Genomic DNA, 17201 nt, shown 5'->3' with positions numbered 1-17201 from the left:
GGGGGTGGGGGTGGGGGGAGAGGAGGAGAGAAACATAAAACAAATAATTATACATTCTTTTATTAACTGCTGGGATAAATGACAAATGGCTGGGATAAGTGCCATGAACACTTATAAAAGGAAGAACTAAATTAGTTTGGGTGTCAATAAACGCCTAAGAGCGTGGTGTTTAAAAGACCAGAACAAGGAGTAGAAGTTAATCAAGTGATGCTGGTGGGGAGCCAGATGAGAGGGACATGAACTCCAGGTACCCACCAGGCAGCAATCTGCATACTCTGGGCTGAAGGTCATATTTCCACTTTTCACTTAACTTCCATCCTTTACCTGGAAATGGGAGACCCAGAAGATTCCCAAGCGTCTTTCCAGGTGAAGGGAGACATTCCTCCCTGGAGAGCCTCCTGACAGAAGCAGGAAGAGATCCCTTGTGCCACTCTGTTAAATTGCTTACATCATCACTATTTTTTATTTTTTTAAAAATGTTTATTTATTTACTGAGAGAGCGAGAGAGAGAAAGCAAGCAGGGTAGGAGCAGAGAGAGAAGTAGAGAGAATCCCAAGCAGGCTCTGCTGCACTGCCAGTGCAGAGCCTCCCACAAGACTTGTACTCACAAACTGTGATATGACCTGAGCCCAAATCAGGAGTCAGACACTTAACTGATTGAGCCACTCAGGTGCCCATCACTGTTTTTTCAGAGAACAGTTTTTATTTTAAAAAGATGAGAAGTACAGAGATAATATCTTAAATCAAGTGTTCAATTCCCATAAACATTCACATTAAAATATATATATATATATTTTTTTTAAACCAATATTTGCTGTGATTGCTCACCTAGCCTATACTACACTTCAACTCAATGGCCACATCCTGAAACTTGTTATTGCCTGGAATAAAATCTTACCATTCAAAGGAGCTCCTCTTTGGGTATTATGCTAAATGAAATTAGTTAGAGAAAGACAAATATCATATGACTTCACTCATATGAGGATTTTAAGATACAAAACAGATGAAAATTAGGGAAGGGAAGCAAAAATAATATAAAAACAGGGAGGGGGACAAAAACACAAGAGACTTTTCCATATGGAGAACAAACAGAAGGTTGCTGGAGGGGTTGTGGGAGAGGGATGGGCAAGGGGCATTAAGGAATCTACTCTTGAAATCATTGTTGCACCATATGCTAACTAACTTGGATGTAAATTAAAAAATAAATAAATTATTAAAAAAAGAAGCTCCTCTTTGACCATAATCTTATGTCATTCCAGATTTCTCCTTGGACACTCTGTCTATACAAGTTCTTTGATTTTATTAAAACTTCCCTCCATTCCTGGAACTCTCCATATTTTCCCAACAGCGTTCTCTTCCTCCCTCAATTTCTTTCTGATCCAGCTTTCATGGATGGACAACATCCATCACTTCAAACCCCCTTGACAACACCCTCATCTCAGCTTGACCCATGTACTCCTTTGTGGCTCAACTGGCATGAACCCAACCGTGCCATCCAAATGTGGGCTTTCAACAGCCCTGTATGAAGGTTGACAAATGTTCACGGATGGAATCACACCATCGTAAGATGAAAGCTATTACAAATCCATAATCTTCAGGTCTGAGTCAACTATCAGACTGACTAGGCAATCTATTTTTCCAATGTCAGCCTTCTTCAGATCTCCCACGTCACCTTCCTATTTGTTCTAGGCATCTTTTTTTTTTTTTAATTTTTTTATTTATTTCTAGGAGAGAGAGAGAGAGAGACAGTGTGAGCAGGGGAGGGTCAGAGAGAGAGGGAGTCGCAGACTGAAACAGGCTCCAGGCTCTGAGCTGGCAGTCAGCACACAGCCCAATGCGGGGCTCGAACCCACGAACCGCGAGATCATGACCTAAGTGAAAGTTGGACGCTTAACCGACTAAACCACCCAGGCGCCCCTGTTCTAGGCATCTTAAGGGGACTCTTGCTCTCTGCCAATCATTTCTACTCCTGCAAGTGCAATGAGTTTTCTTAAACTTAAACCTGATCATTGTGTTTCTCAGGCAAAACACTTTGAGTACTATCCACTTGCTGCCTGAATTCCAAAGGCCTTAGCACGACTTACAAAGTTCTTCATGATCTGGTTCCTTCTCAAGCCTCTTTTTCTCACCACCCAGCACATGCTTTGCCCACCATGGCTCGGTCACATGGAACTGATGACATTCCCTAGAATGACCAGTTCTCTCCCTAGCCACTTGAACATCACAACTTATATCATTCATTTAGAAATCAGGCAATTCCTCCCTCCTTCTCTACATTTTCTGGCTTTAGGAAATTGTCTCTGACCTCCTGAAACTGAGTTAGGTACCCTCCCTCCATGCTCTCATAGTTCCTTGGGTTTAAGCTGTAACTCCTACCTTGCTGCTTAGCAATATTTTTTGCTTACTGTTCTGTATGCTTCCTTAGGCCATAAATTCATGAAAGGCAAGGGCCAAGGCTTGCTCAATGACACATCACCTACTACATAATAGACACTAGATAAATACTAGAAGCATGAAAGAGAGTCGGTTGATACTGGGACACTGATCTCTTTCTTCACTGAAGCCATGTCATCAGGTAAGTTTCTGCTCCCCCTTCCTGTGTGTGTCTTCAGCCCGGTTCCTTCACACCAGGACTTCAATATGTTCGAGCTGATTCCATGGCAAAGAAAGTCTTTTGTAATAAGATATCTCCATTTAGCTACTGCTTTATTTCTCTTCTTACCTTTGTTGCCAAGCTTCTTGAAAGAGGTATTTTCTCTTGCTGTCTCTCCTTTCTTTTGTTCACCCAACCCACTTTTTGTTCCTTGATTTACCAGACTCTCTTGCTTACCAATGACATTTTTGATGCTAAATACAGTGGTCATTTATCTCACTTAAACTCTCTGAAGCATGTGCGCTGTTGCCATACTTCGTTGCCATTCCTTCTGCTCCGTCCTTGTCTCCTTGGTGACTCCTCCTTTGTCTGCCCAACCCTTAAATACAGGTTCTCACAGTGCTTTTAGTCTTGGCCCTCTTACATTCTCAGGGCAGACAATCTCCTTGAGGGATATTATCCATTTCAGTGATTCAAGCAACCATCCACATCCTGCTGAGCTTAGCCCAGATGCCTCTCCCCCAGAATCTTAAATCTCTATTTACCATTGATACTGACTACACGTGCTTGGATGTTCGCCAATCCTTAAATTCAAAGTATCCAAATCTGATATAGGGAAAATTCCTCCCCAAACTATACTTTCTGTATTTTCATCTTCAATAAATAATAGCACAGCTATTAACTGCTCATTCTCCTTCACCTTCTATTCCTGTTTCCACAGTCTCCAAGATTTGTTTATCCCCTCCCCCACCAAATTATCTCTCTTCCCCACCCCCACCGTGGTTTCCATCTCTCTAATGAAATCACCCATCTGATTTGCATGTTGCCCATCTTTTCTAGTAGAGACTTGAGCATCTTAACAATTAAATTTTCAGTTGCAGCATTGCTTTTGTCTCTTGGCAGTGTGTAGTTTTACCTATGCTTCATAATTTTTCTGTTGAAAGCTGTAAGACAGGAGATGCTGAGGCAGATTGGCTTATACCTGGAAATGGGCATATCTTTCTGCTAGGCCTTTGGCATGGGGATGTGAATTAATTTAGTTAGGAGTTAAGCTAGGTTTGAGGCTTGCTGTTCCTGCAGTTACCCTCTGCCCCACAGACTTCCAATTCCTCTAGTGATACCTGTGTTTCTGGTGGGGCTGCTTTTTTGGTAGGTTTTCACAATGTTTGCTGCACCCTCAGCTTCGGGTTCTCCGTCTGCACTCACGGGCGGGCCTATCTCCACACCCCTGCAACTCTCCAGTGGTATTCCGCTGTTCCTTGTTACTCAACGTAACAAACTTGAATGGGAGGTGAGGGGAGTTTCCTGTTCTGCTGAGTAAGGTTCAGTTTTCAGCAGCTTCTGTGTCCCTGGGTCTTGGGGATGCCATCTTTCCAGTGCGCCTACCTCTTCCCTAATTGTCATTCTCGGGGGGCTCCTTCCCTTTACCCTGGAGTAGAGAGTTTCTCCTATAGCCTTTCCCAACTGCAGTGTGCTTTCACCAGAGCCCTAAGGGCGACATTCCTTCCTGTCCCCTGGGACACTAGGAACTGTCAGCTATTTTTCGCTTATTCCTTTACCTTTGATTGTTCTTCTTTCCTGACTTCTGTTCCACGGGGTTTTAACAAGCTCACATCTTTGTCCTGACAGCCAAACTTACTAAGCGAGTGGTCTGCACTCCCCGAATCCACTTTCTCCGCCTTCCCTCACTCCCAGCACTTTCCAATCTGGCCTCCACTATTCCCGTGACATTCCTCTTGTCAAAGTTTCCAGTAACCTTGTCACGTAATCAAATAGACTGTTGACTGTTTTATCTTGATTGGTCCATGGTCAGTGTTTGGCACTGTTGACTGTGATCCTCACAGACTATACTTGACTTTCTGCACCTTTCCCAGAACATCTCTGCAAAATAATGACTGAGAAGTGGGAAAACAAGTGTCAAAAGTGTAACCAAGCCAGTCACACTTCAGTAAGCAAACATTATAGTCAATTACTTATAATGCTGCGTAAATTGTTCTTAAAAATGAAAGATGCAGATGATTGGAAGCATCTGGCTGTAATAAGTAAGTACTACATGGTGAAGTCCAAATGGGAGGGCTTGCTGTATTTATAGCTACTCTCATCTATTCATCATTCATATCTATTATGTTGATTTGAAATTTGAATTTGAAATTCTGATTTAATGTGCTTTATTTGTAGTTTGAGTTAATGTGGAGTTAAAGTCTTATATGTTCTCCAACCCTGAGACAGTGCGTTAAGTCTCAAACATGATCTCTTTGCCTACGAATTCTTCTGAAGCTTTATGACTCCTAATCACTAGGAATTCTTTCTGAATGCTAGTGACCAGAAAATAATATTTCATTGAGCAAAGCTGCCATTATTTGTTCCTTTGAACACCAATGAGCACAAACTGCTTCAGCACATAAAGATATCGTTTCTGACAAAGAAGATAATAGAACGGTTTCATGTTGAATGCGAATTAAAATATAACTTGACAATACCATTATTCTTTTTTCTGTGAGTTAATACCTAACAACAACAACAACGACAACAGCAACAAAGACAGGTGGGACAGGGATTAAAAGCACAGGCTTTAGAGTCCAGGAGTCACTGGCTTCAGCACTTACTGTGTGACGTTAGGGAAGTTACTTAACATGTCTGAGCCTCATTTTCTAATTTGTAAAAATAGTACTTCATAGGATTTTTATAGTGTGCAAATAATAATTTTGCCCAGTGCCTGACATACCATAAGCACCAAATAAATTGGTTTCTTTTTAGTGTTGAATAATAGTCAATTGTTTGTGTCATAGTTCATCCACTCACCTACTGAAGGACATCTTGGTTGCTTCCAAGTGTTGGCAATTATGAGTAAAGCTGCTTATAAACATCTGTGTGCAGGTTTTTGTGGACTTAAGTTTTCATCGGCGGACATAGGTTTTCATCTGCTGAGCATGAATACAAGAAGTGTTAAGCCTGACCATTGAGAGGGCTTACACAGGATCCAAACCCACTGCACAACAGTGGGAAGAAAGCAATTATCACCTTTATCCTATTCTAGGCAGCATGGTGGCTTAGCGCGATCCTTTTTAAAGGTTAAGAAATCAAAGCTCAGTGAAGTTGTCAGGAAGCTAGTAAGTTCAAATTCATGTTCACTGACTCCAGACGCAGTGCTCTGAAACTTCGGTAAAATGGCAAGAAATATTTGTCACATCTGGCTTCATTTTGTGATGTAACGTATTAGTCCATTTGCACAATCTTACTGAAACAACAAAACGCTTCATGGCAGTTTTGATGGGCCTAAGCTGGGAAATAAAAATAATTCTGAGATTTGAACTCTGGATGAACTTCACATATTTCTAGCAGGCTTTTGTGGGTATTTAGCAGAGCCTGTTACTGTTTTTGATTAAGACTAGAATTTCATTTGCATTTTGGATGGTAAAAATGTATTTTCGTAATTTCTTCCTCCTCCCACCCCTCCCCCCTCATTGCCGCCCATCTTCTGCGCAATAATTCTTTCATGGTAGATGCTATGGGTTACTTGGCCGGAGTCCATACCTGTTCTAGGCTGTGGCATGAGCGGCTCCCGCAGCGATGTGCCAGTTGGCTGGCCGTCCCTCAGAGACCTTCCCACATAGATTAGTTTCAGATGGAGCACTGTAAGTGCAGGCTCTGGTTGGAGGAAAGTTGTAAATAAAAGTGGCAGCCTGTAATTTCCCCCTGTGTTTTGTTTTGAGATTTGCAAGTAGGTTATGTGAAAGGGTTCCTTTACTTCCTTTTCAAGGGTAGCTATGCTCTCCTTAACAATGTTATTTTTTCAACTGCGTTCCTTATCACAAGTGCTGTTTGCATATCACTTTAGCAGTAAAGTAACTTCATTAATATTTGCACTTTGGGAAAAGAAAGTCTGTGCTTTTATTGGTGTATAAAAATAGGCATTAGCTTATAGTATTGAAGGATGCAGAAAGTCAGATTCTTTATGTAGAGAAGGAACCTCATAACGAAGGTTATAACATGGTTACACACACACACACACACACACACACACGTGTGATGGACAGTCATAGGTTAAGGCAAATTAAGCAATTGCCTATACCACATCCTGCTAGACCTTAAGAATACTCACTTCCTCACTATGGAAATACCGACTTTTGATTGTTGCCTGTGGACATGTCACATTTTATTTATATGAATACAATTTAGGTAAATTTTATCACATAAATGAAAGTGACTTTTTCAGTTGTTTTTTAAACTGGAGACATTGTGTTTTGGGATTTTTCACTGGGAAATTCAATGGAAGTGAATATTACAGTACTCATTTAAAATAAATAGATAAGAAATTCTTTATCTAGAGAGAATACAAGTGTTTCTTATAGAACTGGATCTCTCTTACAAATGTGACTGCCAAGCCACTATTTAGACCAATCAGATCCCGCAGGAATAGTAACATCGGAGTTTGTCATTTTCCGGATGCATTGCTCACCCCAGAGATGGTGGTTTGCCACAATTACTGAAACTCAGTAACTCAAGTATAAGAGTAGCTTTGTAAACACATTAAATCCAATGAAACCCATTCAATCAAATCATATTGAATTAAGTAAAATTGTTCACAGTTAGTAACTAATAGTCAACAATAAGGACACAGTTACTAAAAAGATGTTCAGAAGGAGGTGAACATGACATGAACGTGACACGTAATAAGACAAAAAAAGGAAAGAAAAAGTAAAACTGTTTACAGTTTACATGATTTTTTTTTGCAACTCAATACTTTAATAAAATCCGCATACATATAGCACATGTAATGCCAGCATCTAAGCTCATACAATAAGCAATTACTATAGCTACAGGGACTTGGGTTTCAATCTTTACATTCAGCAAGCTTAAATTCATTCTTACATGATATTTGAAATCTTATTTATTCATTGAAAATATTACTTGCTTATAGAACTTGTTCTAATGCTATTGCTGAATATACAAAACACTGATTACGCCAATACAACAAAGATAATCACATTTGAGGATTGCAATATGCCAGAAATTCACTGAAAAACAATACACACAATTAAACAAAACTCATGCAACAAACATCTGAGAGTTTAGACACTTCAAATCAGTGTTTCAAAGTGTTTCATTAATAACTTAAGACAATCAAAACCTTGTTATTATTTAATTCTAAGTTGCCAATTTTGTTTTTACTAAGATTGGAAAGTTATAACTACACTGCCAATACCAGGCCTGCTTAATTGACTTAAGAGTTTAGTGTGGTTTAACATTGAAAACTTGTGCTACCCTGAAATATGTAATTTCATGAATATGGTAACATTAGACATTCACGATTATCTTTTGGTCAAGTTTCCTTAAACTTTTAAAGACTAACATTTAGGCTTATAAAAATAAATATTTGTCAAGATGGTCAATAAATATTACATAAAACTAACAGCAAAATGTATCAAGAAATCTGAAAGAATTCCCAAAGAATTGGCAAAACAAAACCAAAAACTCCTGGAACTAACAAGTGATTATTGTAAGGTTGCAAGACACAAGGTTAAAATACAAAAGTCAATTGTTTTCTTATAAAGTAAAAATGAACTATTGGAATTTGAAATTAAAACACAGCACTATATATATTAGCACTAAAAAATGAGAAACTTAGGTATAAATCTAAAAAAACCCTGATGAAGGAAATCAAAGATCTAAATAAATAGAGAGATATTCCATATTCATGAATAGGAAGACTCACCATTGTCAAGATATTAGTTCTTCCCAGCTTGATCTATAGATTCAATACAACCTTCTCTCACCCCTAAATCCCAGCGATTTATTTGGTGAACATTGACAAACTGGTTGTAAGGTTCATCTGGGAAGGCAAAAGACCAAGAATAACCAACACATTCTTGAAACAAAGTTGGAAGGCTGACGCTATGCAACTTCAAGTCTTCTTCCTATAAAGTGACAGACAGCAATTGAGACAAAATTGGTATTGGGGAAAGAATAAACAAATACATCACTAAAACATAAAAGTGTCTAGGACTAGATCCACACAAATATAGTCAAATGATCTTGGCAAAAGAGCAATGACAATTCGATGGAGAATGGATAGCATTTTCAACAAATGGTGTTGGGATAATTGATAATCTACAGGCAAAAACATTTTTGTCTAGACACAAGGCTTTAAAAAATTTTTTTTCTTAGTTTATTGTCAAGTTGGTTTCCATATGACACTCAGTGCTCATCCCAACAAATGCCATCCTCCATGCCCATCACCATCCTTCCCCTCTCCCCCACCCCCATCAGCCCTCAGTTTGTTCTCAGCATTCAAGGGTCTCTCATAGTTTGCCTCCCTACATCTCCCCCACTGTTTTCCCCCTTTCTTTTTCCCCATGGTCCTCCATTAAGTTCCTCCTAATCCACCTATACGTGAAAACATATAGTATCTGTCCTCTGCCTGACTTCTTTCCCTCAGCATAACACCCTCAAGATCCATCCATGCTGCTAGACATGGCCAGATTTCATTCTTTCTCAATGCCATGTAATATTCCACCGTATAGATAAACCACATCTTCTTGATCCATTTGTCCGTTGATGGACACTTAGGCTCTTTCCATGTTTTGGCTATTGTTGAGAGTGCTGCTATGAACATTGGGGTCCATGTGCCCCTATGCATCAGCACTTCTGTATCTCTTGGGTAAATTCCTTGCAGAGCTATTGCTGGGTCATAGGGGAGTTCTATTGTTAATTTTTTGAGGAACCTCCACACTGTTTTGCAGAGGGGCTGCACCAGCTTACATTCCCACCAACAGTGTAGGAGGGTGCCCGTTTCTCCACAACCTCGCCAGCATCTATAGTCTCCTGATTTGTTCATTTTCACCATTCTGACCAGCGTGAGGTGGTATCTCAGTGTGGTTTTGATTTGTATTTCCCTGATGATGAGGGACGTTCAGTATCATTTCATGTGTCTGTTGGCCATCTGGATGTCCTCTTTGGAGAAGTGTCTGTTCATGTCTTCTGCCCATTTCTTCACTGGATTGTTTGTTTTTTGGGTGTGGAGTTTGGTGAGTTCCTTATAGATTTTGGATACTAGCCCTTTATCTGATATGTCATTTGCAACTATCTTTTCCCATTCTGTCAGTTGCCTATTGGTTTTATGGATTGTTTCTTTTGCCATGCAGAAGCTTTGTATCTTGATGAGGTCCCATTAGTTCATTTTTGCTCTTGATTCCCTAGCCTTTGGGGATGTATCAAGTAAGAAATTGCTGCGATTGAGGTCAAGGAGGTTGACCTGCTTTCTTCTCTAGGGTTTTGGTGGTTTCCTGTCTCACATTCAGATCCTTTATCCATTTTGAGTTTACTTTTGTGCATGGTGTGAGAAAATGATCTAGTTTCATTCTTCTGCAAGTCGTTGTCCAGTTCTCCCAGCACCATCTATTAAAGAGGCTGTCTTTTTTCCATTGGATATTCTTTCCTGCTTTGTCAAAGATTAATTGGTCATACATTTGTGGGTCTAATTCTGAGTTCTCTATGCTATTCCATTGGTCTATGTGTCTGTTTTTGTGCCAAAACCAAAATTACAAAAATTAATTACCAAATTACCAAATTAATTACCAAAATTACAGCTTTGGTAAAGGCTAAAGTCTGGGATTGTTATGCCTCCCATTTTGGGTTTCTTCTTCAATATTACTTTGGCTATTCAGGGTCTTTTGTGGTTCCATACAAATTTTAGGATAGTTTGTTCTAGTTTTGAGAATAATGCTGGTGCAATTTTGATTGGGATTGCATTGAATGTGTAGATTGCTTTGGGTAGTAATGACATTTTAACAATATTTGTTCTTCCAATCCATGAGCAAGGAATGTTTTTCCATTTCTTTGTGTCTTCTTCAATTTCCTTCATAAGTTTTCTATGGTTTTCATCATACAGATCTCTTATATCTTTGGTTAGGTTTATTCCTAGGTATTTTATTGTTTTTGTGTAATTATGAATGGCATCAGTTTCTTGATTTCTCTTTCTGTCGCTTCATTATTGGTGCATAAAATTGCAACCAATTTCTGTACGTTGATTTTGTACCCTGCAACTTTGCTGAATTCATGGATCAGTTCTAGTAGGCTTCTGATGGAGTCTGTCGGGTTTTCTATGTAGAGTATCATGTCGTCTGCGAAAAGTGAAAGTTTGACTTCTTCTTTGCCAATTCTGATGCCTTTTATTTCCTTTTGTTGTCTGATGGCTGACGCTAGGACTTCCAGCACTATGTTAAACAACAGTGGTGAGTGTGGACATTCCTGTCGTGTTCCTGATTTCAGGGGGAAAGCTCTCAGTTTTTCCCCATTGAAGATGATGTTAGTTAACATCATAGATGGCTTTTATGATGTTTAAGTAAGTTCCTTCTATCTCGACTTTNGGAAGCCATCTGGCCCAGGGCTCTTATTTGTTGGGAGATTTTTGATAACTGATTCAATTTCTTCACTAGTTATGGGTCTGTTCAGATTTTCTATCTCTTCCTGTGTGAAATTTGGTAGTGAGTGTGTGTTTAAGAATTTGTCCATTTCTTCTAAGTTGTCCAGTTTGTTGGCATATAATTTTTCATAGTATTCCCTGATAATTACTTGTATGTCTGAGGGATTGGTGGTAATAAGTCCATTTTCATTCATGATTTTGTCTATTTGGGTGCTCTCTCTTTTTCTTTTGTCTGATATAAGTATAGCTACTCCAGCTTTCTTTTTGAGAAGCCTGGCTAGAGGTTTGTCAATTTTTTAATTTTTTTCAAAAAGCGAACTCTTGGTTTCATTGATTTGTTCAACTGTTTTTTTGGATTCTATATTGTTTATTTCTGCCCTAATTTTTTTTATTATTTCTCTTATCGTACTGGGTTTGGGTGCTCTTGTTGCTTTCCTTCTAGTTCCTTTAGGTGTGTTGTTAGATTTTGTACTTGCACTTTTTCTAATTTCTTGAAATAGGCTTGGAGTGTGATGTAGTTTCCTCTTAGGACTGCCTTTGCCACATCCCATAGAGTTTGGATTGTTGTGTTTTCATTTTCATTTGTCTCCATATATTTTTAAANTGGCCCAGGGCTCTTATTTGTTGGGAGATTTTTGATAACTGATTCAATTTCTTCACTAGTTATGGGTCTGTTCAGATTTTCTATCTCTTCCTGTGTGAAATTTGGTAGTGAGTGTGTGTTTAAGAATTTGTCCATTTCTTCTAAGTTGTCCAGTTTGTTGGCATATAATTTTTCATAGTATTCCCTGATAATTACTTGTATGTCTGAGGGATTGGTGGTAATAAGTCCATTTTCATTCATGATTTTGTCTATTTGGGTGCTCTCTCTTTTTCTTTTGTCTGATATAAGTATAGCTACTCCAGCTTTCTTTTTGAGAAGCCTGGCTAGAGGTTTGTCAATTTTTTAATTTTTTTCAAAAAGCGAACTCTTGGTTTCATTGATTTGTTCAACTGTTTTTTTGGATTCTATATTGTTTATTTCTGCCCTACTTTTTATTATTATTTCTCTTATCCTACTGGGTTTGGGTGGTCTTGTTGCNGTCACTCCCTCTCTCTCTGACCTTCCCCTGCTCACGCTGTCTCTCTCTCTCTTCTAGAGATAAATAAAACATTAAAAAATTAAAAAATATATATATCTGTCAAATCCATCTGGTCCAATGTGTCATTCAAGTCCATTGTTTCTTTAGTGATTTTCTGTCTAATTGATCTATTCATTGCTGTAAGTGGAGTATTAAAGTCCCCTGCTATTAGCACATTCTTATCTATAAGCTTGTTTCTGTTTGTTTTAAATATTTAGGTGCTCCCATATTCAGTGCATAGACATTTATAATTATTAGTTCTTCCTGATGGATAGACCCTGTAATTATTCTATAATGCCCTTCTTCATCCTTTTTACTGCCTTTACTTTAAAGTGCAGTTTGTCTGATAGAAGTATAGCTACTCCAGCTTTCTTTTGACTTCCAGTAGCATGATAGATATTTCTCCATCCCCTTACTTTCAATCTGAAGATGTCCTCAGGTCTAAAATGAGTTTCTTGTAGACAGCAGATAGATGGATTTTGTGTTTTTATCCATTCTTCTACCCTATGTCTTTTGATTGGAGCATTTAGTCCATTTACATTCAGTGTTATTATTGAAAAATATGGGTTTAGAGTCATTGTGTCCTTTGTGGGATTCATGCTTGTGGAGGTGTCTCTGGTACCTTGTGTTCTGTGCAACATTTCCCTCATAGAATCCCCCTCAGGATTTCTTGTAGGGCTGGTTTTGTGGTGACAAATTCTTCCAATTTTTGTTTCTTTGGGAAGACTTTTATCTTTCCTTCGATTCTGAATGATAGGCTTGCTGAATAGAAGATTTTTGCCTGCATATTTTTTCTGTTCATCACATTGAAGATTTCCTGCCATTCCTTTCTGGCCTGCCAAGTTTCAGTTGTTAGGTCTGTCACCACTCTGTTAGGTTTTCCTTTGTATGTTAGGTCCCTTTTATCTTTCAGGATTCTCTCTTTGTCCTTATATTTTGCCAGTTTCACTATGACGTGTAGAAGATTGATTCAAGTTATGTCTGAGGGGAGTTCTCTATGCCTCTTGGATTTTAATGTCTGTTTCCTTACCCAGATTGGGGAAGTTCTCTGCTGTAATTTGTTCAAGGACTCCTTCAGCCCCTTTCCCTCTCTCTTTCTCTTCTGGAATTCCTATGATACAGATATTGTTCTGTTTGATTGTGTCCTCAGCTCTCAAACTCTGCTTTCATGTTCCTGGATCAGTTTATCTCTCTTTTCTCAGCTTCTTCTTTTTCTATAATTGTGTCTTCTAATTTACCTATTCTCCTCTCTGCCTCTTCAATCAGTGCATTGGATGCCCCCATTTTATTATGCATCTCATTTATAGCATTTTTAATGCATCACAACTATTTTTAAGCTCCAAAGTCTTTGTAGCAATAGGTTCTCTGATGTCTTCCATGTCTTTTTCAAGCCCAGCAATTAATTTTATGACTATTGTTCTCAATTCTTGTTCAGTTATGTTGCTTATATCTATTTTGAGCAGTTATTTAGCTGTCATTTCTTCCTGGAATTTCTTTAGAGGAGAGTTCTTCCGTTTCATCGTTTTAGCTAGTTTTCTGTCTCTTGTTAGTTTTAAGAGCTTGTTATGCACTCTGCACCTGTGAGTACTGCTGTATTAAAGAAGGCCTTTTAGTCAAAAGGCCAGGGCCTGTCTGTTCAGGAAGTATTCTTTGTTTTTTTTTAAATGTTTTTAAATGTTTTATTTATTTCTAGGAGAGAGAGAGAGACAGCATGAGCAGGGGAGGATCAGAGAGAGAGGGAGACACAGAATCCCAAACAGGCTCCAGGCTCTGAGCTGGCAGTCAGCACAGAGCCCGACGCGGGGCTTGAATCCACGAACTGCGAGATCATGACCTAAGCAAAAGTCGGACTCTTAACCGACTAAGCCACCCAGGCGCCCCTCAGGAAGTATTCTTTGAATGGTGTCTCTTAGTCTCTCTTGTTGTGACTTTGGTTATTTTATTTCCCTACATAGTGGTATTTGGGACTCTCTACCATGTGTACTTTGGCTTGTGTCTTGAAGTAGCCCTGGAAAAGAAAACAGACAGACAAACACACAGGGAACAAAGGCATACAAACACACAGACAAATCCAACAAACACACAAATCAAAAGGGAAAAAGAAAAAGAAAAAAAAAGAAAGGAAAAAAAAGAGGAAGGAGGAAAAACAAATAATAAAAATAAAAATAAAAACAAAAACAATGAAAGATAAAAAAGAAGAAAAGAAAAAAGAAAAAAAAAGNGCGAGATCATGACCTAAGCAAAAGTCGGACTCTTAACCGACTAAGCCACCCAGGCGCCCCTCAGGAAGTATTCTTTGAATGGTGTCTCTTAGTCTCTCTTGTTGTGACTTTGGTTATTTTATTTCCCTACATAGTGGTATTTGGGACTCTCTACCATGTGTACTTTGGCTTGTGTCTTGAAGTAGCCCTGGAAAAGAAAACAGACAGACAAACACACAGGGAACAAAGGCATACAAACACACAGACAAATCCAACAAACACACAAATCAAAAGGGAAAAAGAAAAAGAAAAAAAAAGAAAGGAAAAAAAAGAGGAAGGAGGAAAAACAAATAATAAAAATAAAAATAAAAACAAAAACAATGAAAGATAAAAAAGAAGAAAAGAAAAAAGAAAAAAAAAGCCAAAAGACAAAGGACAGTCTAAAAGCATAAAACTAGAATTCCCAGGTATAAATAGGAGCCCGGTGTATGTAGTGCTGATGGAAGAGCATATACAGAGAGAGAAATGACAGGGAGGGGAGGAAGTGAAATTGGAAGAGAAATGACCAGACAGAGAGACTAAGAGGCTTAATTCAGAGAGAGAAAGAGGAGAATATGGTAAGAGGCGAGGAGAAAGAAACAAAGATAATGTTACTCATAGAAACTATATAGTCTGATTACTTCAGAGAGAGAGAGATAGAAAGATAGCAGTGGAGGTGTAGAATATACATCTAGAGAATGGATTAAATGTGACTGTTTAAGCAAACCAGTGACCAGAGGGTGCTGCCCAGCAGAGGCGAGGGATACGAATGAGACAAAAGAAAATATAACTGAATAGAAAGAATTGATCTAGAATTAATCACAGCAGTGAATCCATGTTGGTCTTGCCCTGGGCTCCAGTAAAAAAAAAAAAAAAAAAAAAAAAAAAGCAGCTCTCTAGCAGGGATGGGCGTGGTTTGTTGTAGGCGGGTCTTAGCCTCCAATGCCTCCTGAAGGCCGCTCCCTGAGGTCCCACCTTGATGGTTGTGAGGAGAAAAATGGCGGCGCGCCAGTCCCTGCTAGAACCAAGCGTTGCAAATCACTCTTTTGGGTCATATCTACCTGTGCCCCAGGCATAGCCAAGGTGGGCCATGTTCTATGTTCCAAGCCCCGCCTCATTTCCAGGGCTTAGTCCACGCGCGTTATTGATAGCTCCCGAAATGTAATCCCGCAGGCCGGTCGCTTCCCAGCCGGGGATGGAGCTGGGAGAGCAGCGAGGCGGTTTCTCCTGGCGCTGCAGGACACCCAGCCCAAAGGGCAGCACCACAGGTAGAAACAGGATCACTCTCTGAACACCCTGCAGTTAGGCATGGGATGTTAAGACTCTCTCCGACCCGGGCAGAGGTTTTTCTCTTCTCCAGGGACAGTTCTATGAGCAGTTTTAGCCCCTCTTTCTCTTCCCCTCCTCTCTCTGAGGCTCTCCGTGGAGGGGGCTCCTCCCCTCCATGACTCTGGGTCCCGGCCCCTTTTTATCTTCCCCAGTTCACAATCATGCACCTATGAGGCTGTCTTTTTAGTGGACTCCGTCTCTTTTTCTCCCAGACTCCTGCGATTCAGTGTCCTATGGCTTCAGGCCTTCTCTGTTTGAGAGACGCAGGCGAGTGAAATGTACGGAGCTCCCTCCTTCTCCGCCATCTTGCATCCTTCTCTGTACTTTGCGTTTTCTACAAGGAGCAACTGGCCATACGCTCCCTTTGCTGCCCGTGCGCTTTCTCCAGCCCCAGTTTGGTGCAGATGCCTACAAGCACCACGAAGGCCACCACCCTGCAGAGGATGCAAATGGTCAGGTTGGTCTTGTCCTTTGTGAGGTCGTGCAGGGGGTTGTCNGGCTTGGAAGTGTTAAACCACAGCAGAGTGTCTGAGTGTCGGAGTGTCGTAGTTGGTGCTGGTACTCTGGTTCAGTCGCCGCTTCTTAACAGTGCAGCAGAAACGGAAGCCACAAGTCCCGCAGCAGAAAGTGAAGTCGCCAGAGCTGTCTAGCTCACCAAGTGCACTGGAGAGAGCCCCAAAACTAAATATATTCTTACCAGATGACCCAGCAATTGTGCTCCTTGGCATTTACCCGAATAAGTTGGAAACTTATGTCCATTAAGAAACGTGCAAATGAATATGTATAACAGCTTTATTTATAATTGCAAAAACTTGAAAGCAACCAACATATCCTTCAGTAAGTGAATGGATAAATAAAGTGTGGTACATCCATACAATAGAATATTACTCAGCACTAGAAAGAAATGAGTTGTCAAGCCATGAAGAGATACAGAATAATCTTAAATGCATATTGCTAAGAGAAACTAGTCAATAAGGCTACATACTTTATGATTTCAACTATATGACAAGTTGGAAAAGGCAAAACTATGGAAACATTAAAAAGAGGAATGTTTGCCAGGGTTAATAGGAAGGAAGGGAGGAATGAATGGGTGGAGTGCAGGACATTTTAGGGCAGTGAAACTATCCTACATGGTACAGTAATGATGGACTCATGTCATTATGTATTTGTCAAAACACTACAGAACTGTACAAACAAAAGTGAATCCTAATGTAAATTATGGACTTTGATAGTAATGTGTCAATATTGGTTCAGTTGTAAAAAATTTACCATATTCATGCAAGAGTCTAGTAATAGGGGAAGCTGTGTGTGTGTGTGTGTGTGTGTGTGTGTGTGTAATGGAGGCATAGAGGTATATAGGAGAACTACGTGTGCATTCTGATTAATTTTTCTGTAAACCTAAAACATTTAGTCTATTAATTTAAAGAAGGGGTATCAGGGGTTGGGGAGGGACAAAAGCAGGTGATTTGGAGATGAATGTAGTTCGCTTCACT

The 17201-nt window shown here is 39.6% G+C and overlaps 1 protein-coding gene across 1 annotated transcript in view; it reads left to right on the top strand.

Moving 5' to 3' along the window:
- GPR88 (G protein-coupled receptor 88) overlaps positions 1 to 16358 on the top strand; it is a 31643-nt gene extending 15285 nt beyond the window's left edge. Inside the window, 2 exon segments of the mRNA XM_077746070.1 lie at positions 15553 to 15647; positions 16097 to 16358. Of these exon segments, the coding sequence (XP_077602196.1) occupies positions 15553 to 15647; positions 16097 to 16358 (357 nt within the window).
- Positions 16359 to 17201: the final 843 nt, after the last annotated feature.

The sequence above is a fragment of the Crocuta crocuta genome, unplaced genomic scaffold (genome assembly GCF_008692635.1).
Source record: "Crocuta crocuta isolate KB4526 unplaced genomic scaffold, BGI_CrCroc_1.0 scaffold48, whole genome shotgun sequence".
Classification (NCBI taxonomy): domain Eukaryota; kingdom Metazoa; phylum Chordata; class Mammalia; order Carnivora; family Hyaenidae; genus Crocuta; species Crocuta crocuta.
This window is presented reverse-complemented; position numbering and strand designations above follow the sequence as displayed.